This window comes from Neoarius graeffei, chromosome 5 (assembly GCF_027579695.1).
Source record: "Neoarius graeffei isolate fNeoGra1 chromosome 5, fNeoGra1.pri, whole genome shotgun sequence".
Taxonomy (NCBI): domain Eukaryota; kingdom Metazoa; phylum Chordata; class Actinopteri; order Siluriformes; family Ariidae; genus Neoarius; species Neoarius graeffei.
This window is the reverse complement of record NC_083573.1, coordinates 71,154,056-71,176,067: the sequence shown is the minus strand read 5'-3', so window position 1 is coordinate 71,176,067 and position 22,012 is coordinate 71,154,056. Positions and strand designations below refer to the sequence as shown.

The 22,012-nt window shown below is 43.9% G+C and overlaps 1 protein-coding gene across 1 annotated transcript in view; it reads left to right on the top strand.

Moving 5' to 3' along the window:
* LOC132887035 (collagen alpha-6(VI) chain-like) overlaps nucleotides 1-15,372 on the top strand; it is a 66,681-nt gene extending 51,309 nt beyond the window's left edge. The window contains exons 27-39 of the mRNA XM_060922342.1: nucleotides 5,414-5,476; nucleotides 5,819-5,869; nucleotides 5,980-6,015; nucleotides 6,244-6,306; nucleotides 6,398-6,460; nucleotides 6,542-6,577; nucleotides 6,664-6,700; nucleotides 6,792-6,803; nucleotides 6,912-7,405; nucleotides 7,524-7,617; nucleotides 7,771-8,439; nucleotides 8,553-8,673; nucleotides 14,102-15,372. Of these exons, the coding sequence (XP_060778325.1) occupies nucleotides 5,414-5,476; nucleotides 5,819-5,869; nucleotides 5,980-6,015; nucleotides 6,244-6,306; nucleotides 6,398-6,460; nucleotides 6,542-6,577; nucleotides 6,664-6,700; nucleotides 6,792-6,803; nucleotides 6,912-7,405; nucleotides 7,524-7,617; nucleotides 7,771-8,439; nucleotides 8,553-8,673; nucleotides 14,102-14,225 (1,863 nt within the window). The 3' untranslated portion in view covers nucleotides 14,226-15,372. The remainder of the gene's footprint in view (nucleotides 1-5,413; nucleotides 5,477-5,818; nucleotides 5,870-5,979; nucleotides 6,016-6,243; nucleotides 6,307-6,397; nucleotides 6,461-6,541; nucleotides 6,578-6,663; nucleotides 6,701-6,791; nucleotides 6,804-6,911; nucleotides 7,406-7,523; nucleotides 7,618-7,770; nucleotides 8,440-8,552; nucleotides 8,674-14,101) is intronic.
* Nucleotides 15,373-22,012: the final 6,640 nt, after the last annotated feature.

Sequence of the window (22,012 nt, the reverse complement as noted above, 5' to 3'; positions counted from 1 at the left end):
GCTGTGTTTCTGTGCTACACCCACCTGGTATAATACGACAGTGGTGCCAAAACCCGGGATAGTGCAGAAGGGAATGGCCACATGGAGTCCTCCCCCTTCCAGGACCTGGTCCGTGCCCTCATCACGGCCCAACAGAGCTAGCACCAGGCACTGATCACCCTCCAGAAGGAGCAAGAACAATGCTTCGAAGCCTTGGTGCTGGCTCAACAGGAAGATTGCCAGGCGTTCTGGCACCTGCTTGCATCAGCGGGTGCCCCAATCACCACCACCGCAGACCCTCCCCACATCACCCTAACGAAGATGGGTCCGCAGGACGACCCCGAAGCCTTCCTCGCTCTTTTCGAGCAGGCAGCCAAGGTGTGGGGTTGGCCGGTGGAGCAGTGCACCTCCTCCCCCTGCTAACGGGCAAGGCGCAGCTGGCTGCACTATAGCTGACAGCCGACTGGTCTACGCAGACCTCCGCAGGGCCGTCCTCCAGCGCGTGGGTCGCACCCCGGAGCAGCGCTTCTGCGCGCTGTGCCTGGAGGAGGTCGGCTGGCCGTTCGCGTTTGGCCAGCAACTCCGGGACGCCTGCCGGCGATGGCTGAGGGCCAACAACCGCGACACCGAGGGAATCATCGATCTGGTGGCGCTGGAGCAATTCGTCGCTTGACTTCCGGAAGGAACCGCAGAGTGGGTCTAGTGCCATCGCCCGGCATCGCTGGATCAGGCCATCGAGCTGGCGGAGGACCATATGGCGGCCATTCCGATGGCAGGACAGCGTGTCTCCCCTTCTCCCCCCTTCTGTTCCTTGTCCTTGCCCCATTCCCCCACTGTGGCAGCAGGGATCGGCTCCACCCCAGCCGGCCCGCCGCACCTGCGGTGTCCTACCGTTTCCTGCTTCTGTGTCTTCACCCCCTCAGGTGAGTGATCTCCAGAATGCCAGTGCAGAGAGCGAGCCTGGGCTGGTATGCTGGCACTGCAGGGAACCGGGGCACCTCCAGCATCAGTGCTCGGCGATGGAGGTGGGCGCGGTGGTCCGGATCCCCGACACGCCAGGGACCGCCCTCGATCGGGCCGGAGCGTATTGCATGCCGGTGAGTGTTCAAGGGGCTGCATATCAGGCTTTGGTGGACTCCGGCTGTAATCAGACCTTAATCCACCAAAGCCTGGTGCAAGAGTAGGCATTGGGGAGAGCACAATTGGTGAAGGTGTTGTGTGTATGCACGTGGATGCTCACAACTACCCTTTAGTGTCGGTCCACATTCTATTTCGAGGGGAGAAATTTGGAGTACAGGCGGCGGTTAATCCTCGCCTTACCCACTCGATAATTTTGGGGACTGATTGGCCGGGATTCAGGGAATTAATGACTTATCTAGTGAAGAGTGGGGCCTGCCATAATTTAGCGGGGGGAGGTCCCGGTGTGGCTTTGGTGGGAGCAGCTGTCACAGAGCCATCCACGTCATCACCGCGTCAGAGTGAGGAGCAGCAGGCTCCTCCTCCGTCTCTCGGGGAATCCCTCGCAGATTTCCCATTAGAGCAGTCACGAGACGAGACTCTGCGGCATGCGTTTGACCAAGTGAGAGTAATCAATGGTCAAACACTCCAGCCAAACGCCACCCCGTCCTTCCCCTATTTCTCCATTTTTAAGGATAGATCATACCAAGTGACGCAGGACACTCAGACTAAGGAGCCAATAGCTCAGCTTTTAATCCCAAAAAGCCAACGGGAATCTATATTCCCGGCGGCTCACTTCAATCCCATGGCCGGACACTTGGGGCAGGATAAGACACTAGCCCAAATAATGGCCGATTTCTATTGGCCAGGGATTCATGGCAATGTCCATAGGTGGTGTACGGCGTGCCGCGAATGCCAATTAGTAAATCCAGCGGCCATTCCAAAAGCGCCTCTGCGCCCTCAGCCATTAATCGAGACCCCGTTCGAAAGAATTGGGATGGATCTTGTTGGGCCATTAGATTGGTCAACACGAGGATATCGCTTTATTTTAGTTCTGGTAGACTATGCAACGCGATATCCGGAAGCAGTGCCTCTTCGCAATATCTCAGCACGCAGTATTGCGGAAGCACTCTTCCGTGTCATTTCCCGAGTCGGAATCCCCAAAGAGATTCTGAATGAACGAGGCACTACGTTTATGTCATGCACACTGCACGAACTGTATGGGTTACTGGGAATTAAGCTTATCCACACCAGCATTTATCATCCACAAACGGTTGCCTTAGTCAAACGGTTCAACCGCACCCTCAAAAACATTAATTAAAAAATTTGTAAGCAAGGACGCACGCAACTGGGATAAATGGCTCAAGCCCCTGTTATTTGCAGTGTGAGAGGTCCCACAAGCTTCCACGGGATTCTCCCCATTCTAATTATTATATGGGTATAAGCCACGTGGCATTCTAGATGTGCTGTGTGAAAATTGGGAGGAGGGACCTTCAACAAGTAAAAATGAAATTCAGTATGTTATCTATCTGTGCGCCAAACTCCACACCCTCATGCACTTAACCCAGGAGAATTTGCTGCAGGCCCAAGAACTTCAAGTCTGTCTGTACGACAGGGGCACGCGCCTTAGGGAGTTCACACCGGGAGATAAAGTACTCGTATTGTTGCCCATGTCGAGCTCCAAATTAATCGCCAGGTGGCAAGGACCCTTTGAGGTCACACGGCGAGTCGGGGACGTCGACTATGAGGTGAGGCGAATGGACAGGGGTGGGGCATTACAGATTTACCACCTCAATCTGTTAAAACTTTGGAACGAGGAGGTCCCCGTGGTGTTGGTGTCAGTGGTTCCAGAGAAGGCGGAGCTGGGGCTGAAGGTTCAAAAGGGAAAATTGACATCACCCACCGCTCTGGTCCTCTGTGGAGACCACCTCTCCCCGACCCAGCTCACGGAGGTAGCCTAGTTGCAAACAGAATTTTCTGATGTGTTCTTGCCCCTGCCAAGCTGCACCCACCTCATAGAACACCACATTGAGACGCCCCCGGGGGTAGTAGCGTGCAGCCGCCCTTCCAGACTGCCCGAACACAAGAAAAAGGTGGTTCAGGAAGAACTCAAGGCCATGCTCGAAATGGGCATCGTCGAGGAGTCCCACAGTGACTGGAGCAGTCCGGTGGTCTTGGTTCCCAAGGCTGATGGGTCGGTCCGTTTCTGTGTGGACTATAGAAGAGTCAATGCGGTGTCTAAGTTTGACGCATACCCAATGCCTCGTATTGACGAGTTGCTCGATCAACTAGGCATGGCTCGCTTTTATTCAACACTGGATTTGACAAAGGGATATTGGCAGATGCCTTTGACTCCACTATCCCGAGAGAAAATGGTCTTTTCCACACTGTTTGGCTTACACCAGCTTGTCACACTTCCTTTTGGGCTGTTTGGGGCACCCGCTACATTCCAGCAGCTTATGGACGGGGTCCTCCACCCCCACGCCACCTATGCAGCTGCATACCTGGACGACGTTATTATTTATAGTAATGACTGGCCGCGGCACCTAGAACACCTAAGGGCCACCCTTGGGTTGCTGAGGCGAGCGGGGCTCACAGCCAACCCAAAGAAGTGTACAATTGGGCAGGTGGAAGTATGGTATCTGGGCTTCCACTTGGGCAATGGGCAGGTGCGTCCCTAGATCAATAAGACCGCAGCGATTGCGGCCTGCCCGAGGCCCAAGACCAAAAAGAGGGTGAGACAGTTCCTGGGGCTGGCTGGCTACTATCATAGGTTTATACCTAATTATTCAGATGTTACCAGCCCTCTGACTGATCTCACTAAAAAGGGGGCACCAGATCTGGTCCAGTGGATGGAGCAATGCCAGCGGGCTTTCTCTAAGGTAAAGGCTGCACTGTGTGGGGGGACCACTATTACACTCCCCTGACTTTTCTCTCCCCTTTGTTTTGCAGGCAGATGCATCGGACAAAGGGCTGGGGGCTGTTCTGTCCCAGGAGGTGGGGGGGAGGACCGTCCAGTGCTGTGCATAAACCGCAAGCTGTTGGTGCACAAGGAATTGAAAGAAGCTTTGAAATCCTTGAACCTGCAACAGATAGAACAGTCTACTCCAAAAGGGAGTGAAATGGACCTTTAATCCTCCCCATGGTGCACATCATGGTGGAATATGGGAGAGACTCATTCGCATGGTTAAGAGAATACTACAGTCCATGACCAGCCAACAGTATCTGGATGATGAAGGCCTTCAAACAGTGATGTGTGAGATTGAGGCCATTCTTAATAGCCGTCCACTCACAATGGTCTCTGATGATCCGAATGATTTAGAGCCACTAACACCTAACCATCTCTTACAGCTTAAAGTTCAGCCTGTCTTACCTCCAGGGTTGTTTATAAAGGAAGACTTGTCTGTGAGGTGCCGCTGGAAGCAAGTACAGTACATTGCCGACCTATTCTGTAAGCGTTGGATCCAAGAATATCTCCCCCCTTTTGCAGATACGGCAAAAATGGACTCGTGTCAAACAACTTCCAATGGGGAGACATTGTACTTGTAGACGCCACGGCACCACGAGGATCATGGATGTTGGCCAGAGTTACTGAAGCCCTCCCTGATTCTAAAGGCTTGGTTTGCAGTGTACGACTTCAGACCAAAACAAGCCAGCTTGAGAGACCTGTTAGCAAGATTTGCTTGCTGGTAGAAGGCCAGCAACCTAAAGCTGAATAAGCCTGTATGAACTTGCGCATGTGCACACACTCACACAGATGCATGCACTGATTCTTTGCATACAGTAGATTTTGTATAGTACATGGATCTTTAGAAAATTTACATTTTTTTGTTATAGCTTGCTTCCCTTGGTAGCTATAAGGGGCGGGCAATGTAAGAGCCATTTTTGCATTTAAAGTCAAATTGTAATGTGTTACAGGAGCTCCCTTACCCCCTAGTTATTTTATTTTGAAAAGGACCCTTAGTTTGATAGAGTTGGATAGAGTCTTGAAGTTAAGATGGCTGCCGCTCACCTTTGATCTCAGAAGCAGAGAACAAAGGAATTTGTTTGGAGACTAGTGGCATATAGTTCTTTACAAGCTTTGAGCTTTACAAGCCTTTGAATTTTGATGTATTTAGTTTATTTTGATCATTCCTTGGATATAGTTTGTACCTTTTTAACCACCTTGCCTACTGACCATTTTGTATGGATTACGGGATTTGTTTGGAGCATTCTTTGTCCATTCAACTATCTGCCTGCTTGCCTGCTACCCTGCCTGTCTGCCTCGCTTGACATTCATCCATCTATCCATCCCTCTGTTATCATCCATCTGAAAAGGTACAGGTTATACTTTAATTGAAAGCTTGGTAAAGAAGTGACCAAAGTCAATTTTGAAACGTGACACATCACATATTTAATTCAGTATTACAGGGATGCTCATGCACAGTTTATTTCTAGCATTTGGCCAATCAATGTACAAGTCCATATGTTTATACAGGGTCAACCAGGGGCACCTGGAAATAAAGGAGCACCTGGGCCCCAGGGCCCCAGAGGCCTTCTGGTATGTATGAATTTACGTGATAATTTGGCACGTTAATAAGTTGATCCAAAAAAAAAAGTCCTGATTTCATCATATGATAATGTTTTATTTATTAAGACACTTGAGTGTTATTTCATTGTAGTATAATATCCAGATTTTTTTTTTGCAGCATCTCACAGAAAGTAGCTTCATGTCAGTTTACTGGTCCTCATTTTTATCTTCCCTCATTCATTTACCTTTCTTGCAAATTTAGTTCCAATTATGCTAGTTTTATCAAGACATGATGTGCTCTTTCTCTGGCAAAAAGTGTGTTCTGGCTTATTTCCTTCAAATCTATGTATCTCTGATGGACCTCTACAACAGGGAAATGATGGTCCAGATGGATTTGGGTTACCAGGACCTAAAGGACTGAAGGTTCATCTATAATGTTTTTTCTTGTTGCTAGTACAGTTTTAGAAAAGTTGTCTGGTACGAATTGAATTTCAAACAAAACACTAAACTAAACTTATTCTGCTTACTCCAAGGGAGATCCTGGTTTTCCAGGACATCCTGGATTTCAGGTATGTTTTCTTTTAAAGATTTACTACTTCTGAGTTTGCTTAGACCCTGACATTTAGTGTCTCGCATTTTATCTGCCAATTAAGAGTTACTGAAATTACAACAATCACTCTAATACCATTTTGTGAGACAACTAACATATGGTAATTACAGGTACTGAATATTTTGGTGGAAGCATGTCTAAGTAGCTATGTGAGTTTGACAAGATCAGTCTCCTTTTTTATGTTCAGGGTGAACCTGGGGATTCTGGGCAAAATGGTGATAAAGGCCCTAAGGGTGTAAGAGGAGGAGGGGTAAGAATAGTTGTCATTAATGATCTATAACTCACAATAGTTCCTTTCTCTGACTGGTTAGTTTGTTCAATATTGGCCTGGTGTATTACAGGGAAATGCAGGCAGGCCAGGAGCACCGGGTAATCCTGGTGATGTTGGACCAGCTGGACACAAGGTTTACAAGCTTTAGTGATATGATTTGTCATTCAAAAAAAGGTATTAATTTGATCAATATTCATTATGCTTTTCCTAAAAGGGGTCTAAAGGACCACCAGGAACCAGAGCAATGTCTGTAAGTCTTTTTGTTATTATTGTTGTTGCTGTTGTTCACTGATCAGTTTCTTTGTCATTGATAACTATTACCTTGTATTCTTTTAGCCTTGTCAACTGATCAGCTACGTGCGAGACAACTGTGGTAAAGTTTCATAATGCTGTACTTTGATTCAATGCTATTAAATTAGTTTATACTCTCTCTAACTTTAATTTACCATGTTTTACTCCCACAGTCTGCTGTAAAGGTAGGTATTGCTATGCAACACACCATTAATAAGAACGATAAGGATTCAGTGTTTAAATGGACATCAGTGAACATGAACACACCTTCTTTGGCATGTTTTCACCTCTAGATAAAGCAGCTTGCCCTGTCTACCCCACTGAACTGGTGATTGGTTTGGACATGTCTGATGATGTGGATCCTGCATTATTTGAGAGAATGCGCTCAACTCTGCTTTCTTTGCTGGACAGCATTGATATCGCTGAAACCAACTGTCCCACAGGGACACGAGTGTCTGTGGTTTCTTACAATTCTGACACCAAGTACCTCATTCGTTTTTCTGACCATCGTCATAAGAAGGACTTGGTGGAAGCTGTGAAAAACATCCCTCTGGAACGTACATCCAACAGACGCAACATTGGTGCAGCCATGCGCTTTGTGGGTAGAAATGTCTTCAAACGTATTCGTCAGGGTGTTCTGATCAGGAAGGTGGCAATTTTCCTCTCTGGCGGACTGTCCGAGGATGTGACATCTATAACCACGGCTGTTCTAGAATATAAAGCTCTGGATATAAACCTTGGTGTTATTGGTTTTAAGAACACTCGTAATGTTCAGCGTGCTTTTGAGGTAATATGAAATGATAATAGTGATGTTTGAAGAAGATGATGCTTCAATTATCAGGTTGATTGCTGTGATGCACCTTTTTAGACTTGTCTCAACTTTACTTCTGTTGTGTTGGTATAAGGTGGATGAGAGCAAAAGCTTTATTAATGTGCTCGAGAGCTCAGAGACCCGGAATGCAGCACTTAAGAAGATCCAGCAATGTGTCCTCTGCTTTGGTAATATGTAAAATTGGGTGATGTTTATCTGAATAATAAATTTTCTTGTGAACTAATAAAATAGTAAAAGGCATGTGGATGTTTAGTTAGTAACAAAGACACATAGAGAGGATTAATAACAAGGTTTTATTGTTTTATCTGCTGTCTTCTCAGATCCTTGCGATCCAGCTACAAATTGTCCCGGCACCAGTGAGGTGTCCTCTCCAGAGCAGGTAGATGTGGACCTGGCGTTGCTGGTGGATGGTTCCCAGAGCATCCAGGCAGATCAGTATGAGGGAGTGAAGCAGGTGTTGGGCACTGTGTTGGACCAGCTTGTCGTGAGTGATCAGCCCAGCAAAGCTGACAGACAGGCGCGAGTGGCGCTTTACCAGCAGAGCTCCGCGTACAGTGAGGCCCAGGCTCCAGTCAAGCAGATCTTTACTTTCCAGCAGTTCCAAGGCCGCAACCTGATGAAGCAGAACATATTCAAAAATCTACAGCAGACTGGCGGCTACTCCAGGCTGGGTCACGCCATGGAATTCGTAATCATGCAGGGCCTTCTCACTGTTTCCAAGCCTCGAAAGAACAAGATGGTGCTGCTTATAGTTGGAGGAGAGACAGAATATTCTGATAGAGAAAAACTGAACTTCATCTCCATGAAAGCAAAGTGTCAGGGTGTGGTGCTTTTCACTCTTACAGTCGGGGATCATTTCAAGAGCACTCAGGTGGAGCAGCTTGCCAGCTTTCCCACAGAGCAGCACGTAGTTCACTTGGGCCATGTAAAGCAAGGAGAGCAGGAGTACTCTCGACGTTTTATAAGGACTTTCCTACATGTTCTAAGACGTAAGGGATTTTTTTTTTTACAAAAATATGAGTATCAGTACTTTTACTCTTTTTTTGGTGCTGTCAGGTATTATGTGAATGTATGGTTGAGTTATGGTTGTTATTGAATACAGGAGGAATGAATACCTACCCTGATCCACTGCTCAAACAACAGTGTAAGACTCTTCAGCAACAGCAAGGTCAGGGTCATGTCACTGATTTCTTTGTGGCTGCTCAGAGACCACCCATTCACAGGTAACATTACAAATATCCTTTATTTCAAATTTATTACATTTTAGTTACGAACACATGCATTTTTATAAGTGAAACTTATAATGTGACTGTGCAATTGAGAAAAGTGAGTCTGATTTCATGAAAAAGATAACTAGATATCTTATCTAATCCTTTTATGTACATTACCATTCAAAAGTTTAGGGTCAGTAAGAAATCTCCTCATTTTTGAGAGGAAACAATTGTTTTGTCCATTAAAATAACATCAGATTGATCAAAAATACTGTCAGACATTGTTAATGTTGTAAATGACTATGGTAGCTGGAAATGGCTGTTAAGAAATGGAATATCTACATAAATGTAGAGAGGCCCATTATCAGCAACAATTAGTCTTGAGTTCCAATGGAATGCTGTGTTCACTAATGCAAGTCTGTCACTTTAAAAGGTTAATTAATCATTAGAAAACCCTTTTGCAATTATCTTGGTACAGCCGAAAACAGTGCGCTCCCTTAGAGATAGGGTGAGAAGCACAGTCAGTTGGGAGGAGCTCGGAATAGAGCCACTGCTCCTCCACATTGAGAGGAATCAGCTGAGGTGGCTCAGGCATCTCTTTCGGATGCCTCCTGGACGCCTCCCTGGGGAGGTGTTCCAGGCATGTCCCCCCGGGAGGAGGCCTTGGGGAAGACCCAGGACATGCTGGAGGGACTATGTCTCTCAGCTGGCCTGGGAACGCCTCGGTGTTCTTCCCGAGGAGCTGGCCGAGGTGTCTGGGGAAAGGGAAGTTTGAGCTTCCATGCTCAGACTGCTGCCTCCGCGACCCGGCCCCGGATAAGTGGAAGAAGACGAGACGAAAACAGTTGCACTGATTACAGAAGCAATAAAACCAGGCTTCTTCAGACTAGTTGAGTATCTGGTGCATCAGCAAATGTGAGTTCAACTACTGACTCAAAATGGCCAGAAACAAAGAACTTTCTCCTGAAACTCATCAGTCTATTCTTGTTCTGAGAAATGAAGGCTATTCCATGTGAGAAATTGCCAAGAAACTGTATCTCCTACATCTTCATGGTGTGGTTTGCTGGGAGACCAGCATCTCCATGGCTGACAAGAAGAGACTGGACAAACTGATCAGGAGGGCCAACTCTGTGGTGGGATACCCCCTGGAGCCAGTGGAGGTAGTGGGTGGGAGGAGGATGATGGCTAAGTTGTCATCTATGATGGAGAATGACTCCCACCCCCTACAGGACTTACTCACTGGACTGCAGAGCTCCTTCAGTGGGAGGTTGCTCTACCCAAAGTGTGTGAAGAAGCGTTATCGCAGATCATTCCTTCCTGCAGCTGTTAGACTGTACAACCAGCACTGCTCACAGTAGACTCACATCTGTATGTCTGTCAATAGTTGTATTGTTTTTCCGTTTTTTTTCTGTTTTATCTTTTGCAATTACGACCACCCGATATGTGCAATAAGTGTGTTTCATCAACTTCATAATTCCTCTAATTTAGAATTTATCTTGGGTATAGTTTTTATATATATATATATATATATATATATATATATATATATACACACACACAGTGGTGCTTGAAAGTTTGTGAACCCTTTAAAATTTACTATATTTCTGCATAAATATGACCTAAAACAACAGATTTGCACACAAGTCCTAAAAGTAGATAAAGAGAACCAAGTTAAACAACTGAGACAAAATTATTATATTTGGTCATTTATTTACTGAGGAAAATGATCCAATGTTACATGTCTGTGAGTGGCAAAAGTATTTGAACCTCGACGATTAGCAGTTAATTTAAAGGTGAAATTAGTCAGGTGTTTTCAATCAGTGGGATGACAATCAGGTGTGAGTGGGCACCCTGTTTTATTTAAAGAACAGGGATCTATCAAAGTCTGATCTTCACAACACGTTTGTGGAAGTGTATCATGGCATGAACAAAGGAGATTTCTGAGGACCTCAGAAAAAGCATTGTTGATGCTCATTAGGCTGGAAAAGGTTACAAAATCATTTTGAAAGAGTTTGGACTCCACCAATCCACAGTCAGACAGATTATGTACAAATGGAGGAAATTCAAGACCATTGTTACCCTCCCCAGGAGTGGTCGACCAACAAAGATCACTCCAAGAGCAAGGCGTGTAATAGTCAGCGAGGTCACAAAGGATCCCAGGGTAACTTCTAAGCAACTGAAGGCCTCTCTCACATTGGCTAATGTTCATGAGTCCACCATCAGGAGAACACTGAACAACAATGGTGTGCATGGCAGGGTTGAACGGAGAAAGCCACTGCTTTCCAAAAAGAACATTGCTGCTCATCTGCAGTTTGCTAAATATCACATTGACAAGCCAGAAGGCTATTGGAAAAATGTTTTGTGGATGGATGAGACCAAAATAGAACTTTTTGCTTTCAATGAGAAGCATTATGTTTGGAGAAAGGAAAACTCTGCATTCCAGCATAAGAGCCTTATCCCATCTGTGAAACATGGTGGTGGTAGTATCATGGTTTGAGCCTGTTTTGCTGCATCTGGGCCAGGACGGCTTGCCATCATTGATGGAACAATGAATTCTGAATTATACCAGCGAATTCTAAAGGAAAATGTCCGGACATCTGTCCATGAACTGAATCTCAAGAGAAGGTGGGTCATGCAGCAAGACAACGACCCTAAGCACACAAGTCGTTCTACCAAAGAATGGTTAAAGAAGAATAAAGTTAATGTTTTGGAATGGCCAAGTCAAAGTCCTGACCTTAATCCAATCAAAATGTTGTGGAAGGACCTGAAGCGAGCAGTTCATGTGAGGAAACCCACCAACATCCCAGAGTTGAAGTTGTTTTGTACAGAGGAATGGGCTAAAATACCTCCAAGCCGGTGTGCAGGACTGATCAACAGTTACCGGATACGTTTATTTGCAGTTATTGCTGCACAAGGGGGTCACACCAGACACTGAAAGCAAAGGTTCACATACTTTTGCCACTCACAGATATGTAATACTGGATAATATTCCTCAATAAATAAATGACCAAGTATAATATTTTTGTCTCATTTGTTTAACTGAGTTCTCTTTATCTACTTTTAGGACTTGTATGAAAATCTGATGTTGTTTTAGGTCATAATTAGGCAGAAATATAGAAAATTCTAAAGGGTTCACAAACTTTCAAGCACCACTGTAGTTTAGTTGGTGAATATTGCATGTTTGTTTGAGCATTATGCAGACTCCAATAAATCTTCCCATACTGTCAAAAACATTTTATTTATTTGAATAAAGAGCTGACCTGAAACTTTTTTTTTTTTGGAAGAGTCATGTGGACAATCAATTTCAATTCACAGCACTGATTCATTTCCACATTTACTGTGGCACTGGGCTAAAACACTGCACTACGTTATGTCAGTGGGTGGTGCAGAGGTTAGCACTGTTGCCTCATGGCAAGAATGTTCTGGGTTTGAATCTTGTGGCTGACTGGGACCTTTCTTTGTGAAGTTTGCATGTTCTCCCCATGCTTGTGTAGGTTTCCTCCCACAGTCCAAAGTCATGTGGATTAGGTCAGCTGGCTACCCTAAATTGCCCAAAGGTGTGTGAGAATAGTTGTTTGTCTCTGAATCTGTAATGAGCACTTCTTGATGCAGGGACATGCAAAAAGCAAAACATTCATAACCTACAGAGAGCCAAACACATGCTTTTTGCAGCTCTATTAATTTGCTAGTCAATTTTTTTTAAGGCACTCAAAAAATATGGATTCATCCTTAGTGGGATCAATTTTATCAGTGTTCCAGTCAATACTATGGAAATGTGGACTTAAGAAGCAAAACTATGCCCTTATATACATACACTACCGTTAAAAATTTGTCAGTTAGAAATTTCCTTGTTTTCCATGAAAAAAAACATGAAATGAGTTCGAATAGAAAATATTACAAAATAAATAAGAACTAGTCATTGACAAAGTTAGAAATAATGATTTTTATTTGACTTTTTTTTTTTAAACTTTCGTCAAAGAATCCTCCATTTGCAGCAATTACAGCTTGGCAAACCTTGGGCATTCTCTGTCAATTTGTTGAGGTAACCTGACAAGATTTCATCTCATGCTTCCTGGAGCACCTCTGACAAGTTGGATTGGCTTGATTGGCACTTCTTGCATACTATTTGGTCAAGCTGCTCCCATAACCGCTCAATAGGGTTGAGATCCGGTGACCGTGCTGGCCACTCCATTATAGACAGAATGCCAGCTGTCTGCTTCTTTTCTAAATAGTTCTTGCATAGTTTGGAGGTGTGCTTTGGGTCATTGTCCTGTTGTAGGACAAAATTGGCTCCTATCAAGTGCTGTCCACAGGGTATGGCATGGGGTTGCAAAATGGAGTGATAGCCTTCCTTCTTCAAGGTCCCTTTCACCCTGTACAAATCTCCCACTTTACCACCACCAAAGCAGCCCCAGACCATCACATTGCCTCCCTCATGCGTGACCAATGGTGTCGAGCACTCCTGCAGCATCTTTTCATTTGGTCTGCATCTCATAAATGATGTTCTTTGTGAGCCGAACACCTCAAACTTGGATTCATCTGTCCATAACTCTTTTTTTTTTTCTCCAATATTCCTGTGTCCAGTGTCTGTGTTGTTTTGCCCATCTCAGTCTTTTCTTTTTATTGGCCATTCTCAGATAGGGCTTTTTCTTTGCAACTCTCCCTAGAAGGCCTGTTTCCCGGAGTCGCCTCTTCACTGTAGATGTTGAGACTAGTCTTTTGTGGGTCCCATTTAATGAAGCTGCCAGTTGAGGACTTGTGAGGCGTCTGTTTCTCAAACTACGCACTCTAATGAATTTATCCTCTTGCACAGTTGTGCATCGGGGCCTTCCACTCCTCTTTCTGTTGCAGTTAGAGCCAGTTTATGCTGCTCTGTGAAGGGAATAGTACACAACAGTAAGATAAGACCACCATTGTTATCCTACAATGGGGAAATTTTCCTGTTTGCAGCAGCACAGTGGATAGCAGCAGAAGAGGACATATCAAGCCACTCAAGTAAAAGAAAAATAAATTAATTAAATATATACACACACACACGTACATCTTTACCAGCTGTGAAATTTAGTATTGCCAGCCATGTAGTTAAAATAGTGTTGTCATGGCAGTACTGGCAACACTGAAAATGAAGGCCCTGAGTTAGTCACTGAATACAGGTGAATTAAAACATTATTGCATGTCAACATCACGTTTATTTGTTTTATTTGCCACATAAAATTCTAATGTAACTTCTCATATCCACATCAGGCACATTTAAGGTTTATCCAAGGATTTTCGTTGTACATATGTCTTATTTTATTTTATATTAATGATTCTGTATTAGGTGCTTGGATTTATACTGTATGCTTGTGTCATGTGCTATAATATGGAACATCGTGGCTATAAACATCTGCTTTTCAAATCAGAACCATGTATACTGAAAGACAAATTGATTTTCCCTCAGATTTCCTCTCACAACAATCAGTTACTCTGAGGATACAGAGAAAGAAGACGTGGAAGAGAAGGAAAAAGGCAGAGTATGCTCAACAGACAAGAACACAGAGAGACTGAGTATGGGCACCTGCTGACCACAGGACCTGGAGAGCCAAGTAAAGTGAATTCTGTTTCACTGTGGAATTCAGTATGTCCAAAAAATATCTATTATTATATCTATAATTATAATAGTAATGCAAGTGTACATCAAGTGTTTGAGATTATGTCTAAGAACACTACAAACCTAGGCTTACAATCTGTAACAATTAACAACACACATTTAACACTGATGTCATTATACCAAAAGATGATGCAATGACACTTGTGTATGATGCATAATGAGTAATGCAAATGTAAGCATGTGTAGTATGATTTACTGTGTCCTGCATACACCATGCATGTTTGTGTACTGTTTTGCTTCTAGCCAAGTGTTTACTGCATATGGACAGTGGTACTGTGAGTGGAGAATATGTCCAAAGGTGGTACTATGATGGTGCATTTGGTGCATGCTTAACCTTCTGGTATGGCGGGTGTGATGGCGGCAACAACAACCAATTTAGTATAGAAATTGAATGTCAAAAGACGTGCATCATGAACACTAAGTCATCTGTGTCCATAAACACTGCAGTATTAATGTTATAATCTATCGTTAAAGCTTTCTTGCTTAACCAGCCTCTCTCTCTCTCACTCACACACACACACACACACCAACCAAAGATGTGTGCTCCCTGAAAAAAGATGATGGGCCCTACAGAAATTATGTACTCGAATGGTTCTATGATCAAAAACAGAATCAGTGCTCTCCATTCTAGTATGGAGGATGTGATAGGAACCTTAACAGATCTGACAGTCAGAAGGACTGTGAAGCCCGCTGTGTGGAGCTTCCTAGTGTACAGTGACTTTTTCAAATACTGATAATACTAACCGCAAGTTACTCTCTCAATTTTTCACAGTGAAATAGTGCCACAGTAGTATATGAACAATACTTTTATTGTCATTTTGGCCAAATAACTGACATACATTAAATCGCAGGTAATAGCATTTAAATATTCCATATTCACCTTATGGTGGCATTTTCATATTTTCTGCAAAACAAATGTTGTACTCCTGACACTGTCCTTGTGTAGCTTTATAAATGAAATGTGACTCACTAGAATCAATTTTCAGTTCATCCTGAAAGAAAATTACATTGAAGGTATATTTTAATAACTATATGAATTATATGGTACCTTATTAACTTTTCTATGTAGTTACCATTTTAATTTTCTGTTTATATTTGATATACTATGTGCACTATGGACACATTTCACATATTGTAAACCATATTTACTGCCTATCTTTGTATCATAATACTGATGACCAAAATCAGCAGCTATAATCAGTATCATTACCCACCTACATTAAAACTGCTGACTGCTCTGATTTAGAATTTTTATGAGTGTTCTCACTTCCAGACATTCAATATATTGTACTTATAATCTTCGGCTTGTCTAGAAGGTGGCAATAGCAGTTAACAAAGTTAAGGAAGTGTCTCCCTTTGTCACCACATGTCTCACCTCCAATGTCATTTGGAACATTAATGCACTCATTCGTTCATCAGTAACTGCTTTATTCTGATCAGGGTGCAAGGTGAGAATACTCTCTGGAAGGTATACCAACCGGACACTGCACACACATGCACAACCTCAACTCAATAAGTGGATTGGCTACAGTAAATCTGCCCCTTCGTATGAATAAGTATGTGAGTGTGTCTATGCTTAAGGATCTGAAATAGGCTGGTGTCCCATTTAGGGTATGTTTCCACCTTGCACCTAGTGTTCTTGTTATATGTAGGCTCTCGAGCGACCACAACAGCGACCAGGATAAAGCAGTTATTAAAGATAAACGAATGAGTGAATGAATGTTAATAGCCTGCATAGCAGTTGTAATGACATTCATATGATAATTTAAAGTAAAGAGTCTGTTACAGGTTGTTAATGTGGAATACGGAAAAATAAAGATTCCTATACTGAGCCCCAAAGGGTCACAATTTGCTTTTGTGTGGTTTATTTTTCAAACTTTTGCATTCCTACACAGTAATTTAACATTTCCTGGCAATAATTTTTGTGTTCCCTCACAATTTCACTTTAGTGCTTTAGTTGCTCCATGCATTGCAGTGTCATGGTACTCATCCAGCAGTGTCCATACCACTGGGAATATTACTTTGAAGCTGGATTAAAATATGAAGCTATCATCATTGCTTAGTAGACATGGTTATGTAGCCTAATTAGTGAGCACACACTATTTTAAGTCAACAAACATAGAAATACATTTTGAAATAGATGTGTGCTATATGAAAAAAAGGCATAGGGCCCTGCAGAAATTATATACACAAATGGTTTTATAATCAAGAGTATAATGAATGCTCATGCTTCTGGTATGGAGGATGTGATGGGAACCTTTAACACTTGACACTAAGGAGGATTGTGGAGCTTCATACTGTACAGTGGCTTTTACAAAACACTCCATACACTATACACCAAACCCTTATATGTATCAACACCCTCATACTTCTCAGTTATTCTATAACATGATTGCATGGTAGGATATGAACAATTCTTTTATATCAAGTCAATATCCTCACCACAGAAAAAAGGATTTGAATGCTTCATACCTTTAAGTGTATGTAGTGTTAAAAATAAATTTAATGCCAGCTATTCAAAGCAAGATGCATTGTATATAATGGGTTTCAGTTGTGTGTTATGTAAAATAGCACTGTCATTTTTTGTTTTCGTTTCTACAATCAGAATCTCCTATTTGATTAGTGTCAGTATAGCGGCAAAAGTCTAAGTTCAGACTGGCATCCAAACATGGCTGCTTCGGACTACATCTACCAAGCACCACATTGCCCCGTCTCTCCTGAGTATTCGGAGCGCACCTGTTCTCCATCATCTCCATAATCGCCGCTCTGTTTAACCTCAGCAAGCACTCACCTCAGTGCAAAGTATCATTGTGTCCTTGTGCCTGATCATACCGTGCCTCCTAGTTATTGTGCCTGACCTCCTGTGACTTTGACTTTCTTTACGTTTATACCCGACCTTGACTTCTCGCTTATCCTTTGATATTCCATCTGCACATCGATCGACCTTTGCCTGGCCCTGACTATGTCTTCAGTCTTTCAAGTTGGATCTGGTTTCCAGTTTGCGATGCACCCACTCTCCCCTGCACCTGCATCTGTAAGTGCCTACACCCTGACAGGATACTTTGCCTGAATGGATGCAGCAGAAGAGGTGAAGCAAATTGGTCTCAATGCGCAGGGACGATTGTTGGGAGAACACCAACAGAGGTGAAGTGAGTTGAATACTAGAATGTTACAACTAACAGCTGTTGTCTCACAGGCCCTCCTGACACACCCCACATCCTCCATGAGCACAGTCATAATGGTGCCCTGACCAGAGAAATACTCCAGTGAGGTTTCCAAGTGTAAGTGCTTCCTTCTCCAGTGCTTGTTATATTTTTCAACCCTCATAGGTGCGACTCAAGAGCAGAAAATTGTGCAATTCATCAATCTCCTCCCCGGCAAGGCCATGATGTGGGCAAGCATTGTTTGGGAATGTGGGGGTGAACATACTTCTTCCTATGATCACTTTGTTGAAATGTTCAAGCAAGTTTTTGACCATCAGCTTGAGGGTGCTGAAGTTGGGGAGAAGTTGCTTACAATCTTGTAGGGAGAGAGAAGAGTTGCAGAGTACGCTCTGGAGTTCCACACATGAGCAGCAAGAAACGGGTGAAACAAGCCAGCACTAAAAGCAGCATTCCAACAGGGATTAAGCCCTGAGGTACTCACTGAGTTGGCGTGCCGCAATGAGCAACTCACTCATTGACCTGGCCATATGACTGGATCATCTGCTCCAGAACAGATCTTCAATGCAGCACTCTCCAGCCCTTCCTCAACCTCCACAGCCCCTGATGCTGATAGAAATCTCACACACCTGCATGCCATGTTCAGAGAGGGAGAAAAGGTGTCACGAGGGTCTGTGCTTCTACTGCGGGGAACATGGTCACCTTCTTGCTATGTGCCTGATCAGACCGCCTAAACTCCAACAGGAGGGTCACCCTTAGAATGAAAACAGCCTGGTGAGTTATGAACCCACTTCTACTCATTCACTTAAGATTCACATGCTGCTAAAACTCCAAGACTCAACCCATGTTCTCTCTGTACTTATAGACTCCGGGGCAGAAGGCAGTTTCATCAGTCTTGAGATCGTCCAGAAATTCAACCTGCCCACAGAAGAGCTCCAACAACCCATGAGTATTAAGGTCATCAACGGCGGTCCCATTGGGGAGGGGCTCGTTACCACTCATTCTCTGCCACTAGACATTCAGGTTGGAGCCCTTCAAGTAGAGAGCATTGCCCTGTTCATCACCTGCACCGCTAACCATACCATTGTTTTGGAGTTCCCCTGGCTCCCAATCCATGATCCCCTAATATCCTGACAACACTGAGAGATCTTACAATTGTCATCCTCCTGCTTTCAAAGGTGTTTGCAGCTCCCATGTATTACCATGGCACCCACGTCCATAGAAAGTCCCTTACCTGGAGGTATCGAACACATTCCTGCCTGCTACCACGAACTGAAAGAAGTGGTTAGTAAAGGTAAAGGCAGCAGTCTCTCTCCTCATTGACCCTACGATTACATGATCAAGCTCCTCCCTGGCACTACACCTCCATGTAACCACATTTACCCTCTTTCTATTGCCAAGCAAGCTGCTATGGAGGAGTATGTTCAAGAAGTGCTGCAATAAGGATACATACACTTCTGCTAGTTTTGTTTTTTGTTGAAAAGAAAGGGGGGGGGGGCATCCACCCCTGCATAGATTACAGGGGTTTGAACCAGATCACCATTAAGTACCCTTGTCTGCTTAGCTCTGGAACAATTAAGATCTGCCTGGATGCTCACCAAGTTAGAGCTCTGAAGTGCATATAATCTGGTGAGAATCCGTGAAGGCAATGAATGAATGGAAGACAGCCTTCAGCACCACTTCTGGGCATTTTGAATACTGTGTCATGGCTTATGGCCTCTCTTGCACTCAAAGTGTTTTCCAGTGTTTCATAAACAATGTCCTGAGAGACATGCTGTCAAATCAATGTTAACCTGTCTCCTTGAAAACCACCTGTACGTCAAGGCAGAAAAGTGTGAATTCCATGTCACTCAGATTGCATTCTTCAGGTATATCATTAGTGCAGAAGGTGTCACTATGGACAACAGCAGGGTTTCCGCAGTCACCGCCTGGCCCACTCCCACAATGGTTAAAGAGTTGCAACATTTCCTGGGTTTTGCCAATTTTTAGCGTTGTTTTGTCAGGGGCTTCAGCACTATAGCCTCACCCCTCACTGCTCTACTCAAGAAGGGTTCCAAGCATCTTCAATGGAACCAGGCCACTGAAGAGGCCTTTAAACAATTCAAGACCGCTTTCACATCTGCCCCTATTCTGACACCCAGACCTGAGTATACCTTTCACTGTAGAGGTAGATGCATCTGAGACAGGAATGGGAGGAGTACTATCACAACACTTTGGTGAGAGACCCAAGCTACACCCCATAGCCGCCTTCTAAAAAAAAAAAAAAAACACCTAACTTTATCTGAACAAAATTATGACACTGGCAACTGGGAACTCCTTGCGATAAAGTTGGCACTCAAAGAATGGAGACACTGACTAGAAGGGGCAACACATCCATTCACCATCCTCACCGATCATAAAAATCTTGAGTACCTGAAAACAGCTAAGCAAATCAATCCTCGTCAGGCTAGATGGGTACTATTCTTTACCCACCTCAGATTTTCTATCTCTTATCATCCAGGTTCCAAAAACACTAAGGCCGATGCCCTCTCACAAATCCACACTGCTTCCAACCTCAGTCCAGAATTCAGTCCTATCCTACCACCTGAGTGCTTCATTCAGGTGATTTTATATGGGAAGTGGACAAGGAGAGAACCCAGGCCCGGCCATGTAATCCTCCTGCTGCAGCCTGTCCTCCCAGTCTCATGTATGTACCTGCACAATTGTGAGGCAAACTCATCACCTAGGCTCACGCATCCCCAGCCACAGGACATCCCAGCAGTTAGTGCACCTATCAGCTCCTCCAAAACAAATACTGGTGGGAAAACATGACCTCAGAAATTAATGACTTTATATCCTCCTGCTCCACCTGTGCCCAAGCCAAGGTACCTTGGGCTCCTCTAACTGGTAAACTCTGCCCATTACCCATACCACAAAGACCCTGGTCACATTTGGCCATTGATTTCATCACTGATCTACCCAAGTCACAAGGGAATACAGTTATTCTGGTAGTCATCGACCAATTCTCTCAAGCACTTAAATTCTTAAGCGTTCATTCCCCTGCCAGGCCTGCCCACAACCTTCAAGACTGCTGAACTTCTATTCACTCATGTTTTCCAATACTATGGCCTTCTAGAGGACATTGTTAGTGACCGGGGTCCTCAATTCATATCCAGGATTTGGACTAAGTTCATGGACAAACTGGGGGTATTGGTCAGCCTAACATTAAGGTACCACCACCAGTGTTGGGCACGTTACTTTCAAAAAGTAATTAGTTATAGTTACTAGTTACTTTTCCCAAAAAGTAACGGAGTTAGTAACGGAGTTACTTTGTCATAAAAGTAACTAATTACCAGGGAAAGTAATTATTCCGTTACATTTTGTTCCCCCTAAAAAAAAAATCAAATTCAATTAGTGTAATCATAATAAAAGTGAATGTTAAATGTGTTTAATGACTGAAATGGACACTTAACAGAACCAATTAGTAATGTTATCTACACTATATTAATATTTTTGTGGGACAATGTGAGAAGACATCTATCAAATGTAATATATTTTTGTAGTTATTAAAATTATGTTACTAATTACTGGCCACTGACGAGGACAAACGCTTTGTTCCTCGACATAATGTGCATTGCACGTAAACACTCTTGCCTTTTATTTCAAGTAATGAAAAGTAATGGCTGTATTTCCAGTGTGAAAGCGCAGTGCTGGGCTGACCGCTCGCCGTCGCTGGGTCTTCTGATTGAAAGAGCGCGCAGTAGTGCAGTAGGCGGGGCCTACCTACGTATGTTGTCCAAATCTACTCTGATTGGCTTACTGTGCCGTTGTCTCATGTCTCCCCGCCCCACACTAAAGCAGAGTAAAGAAAGGCTGAACGAGCAGCGTGCCAGATGAGAACAGCTTTAATAAAGTAACGCATAGTATTTTATTGTAAGTAACAGGAACGGTGTTATAACGATGTAAAAAGTAATTAGTTAGATTACTCGTTACTAAAAAAAGTAACGCCGTTAGTAACGCCGTTTATTTCTAACGCCGTTATTCCCATCACTGACCACCACCAATCCAACAGCCAAGTGGAATGTGCCAACCAAGAGATCGGGTGTTTCCTCAGAGTGTACTGTATGGACAACCAGAAAGATTGGGAGCAGTACCTCCCCTGGGCTGAATACATCCAGAGCTTCCTAAAGCACTTGGCCACCCAGTTAACACTATTCCAATGTATCCTTGGTTACCAGCCACCTCCCTTCCCTTGGGATGATTCACCCTATCAAATCCCAGCAGTTGACTCATGGTTCAAAAAAGCAAACAAGTATGGGAAGGAGTTCATCAGCAATTAGAACAGGCAGCTCTCAGGTACAAATGATATGCAGACAGACACAGAGGGGAAACACCCATCTACTCTCCCAGCGACTGAGTGTGGGTGCGACTGAGTAGCCCGTCATGAGGTGCGGGGCACGCGCGCATGCACACAGCTGAAGTGAACCTGTTTTTATTCTCACAATAATCACCGTTCATCCCACCGTTCATACCTGAGAGCTCCCATTTCAACTGTATTGGT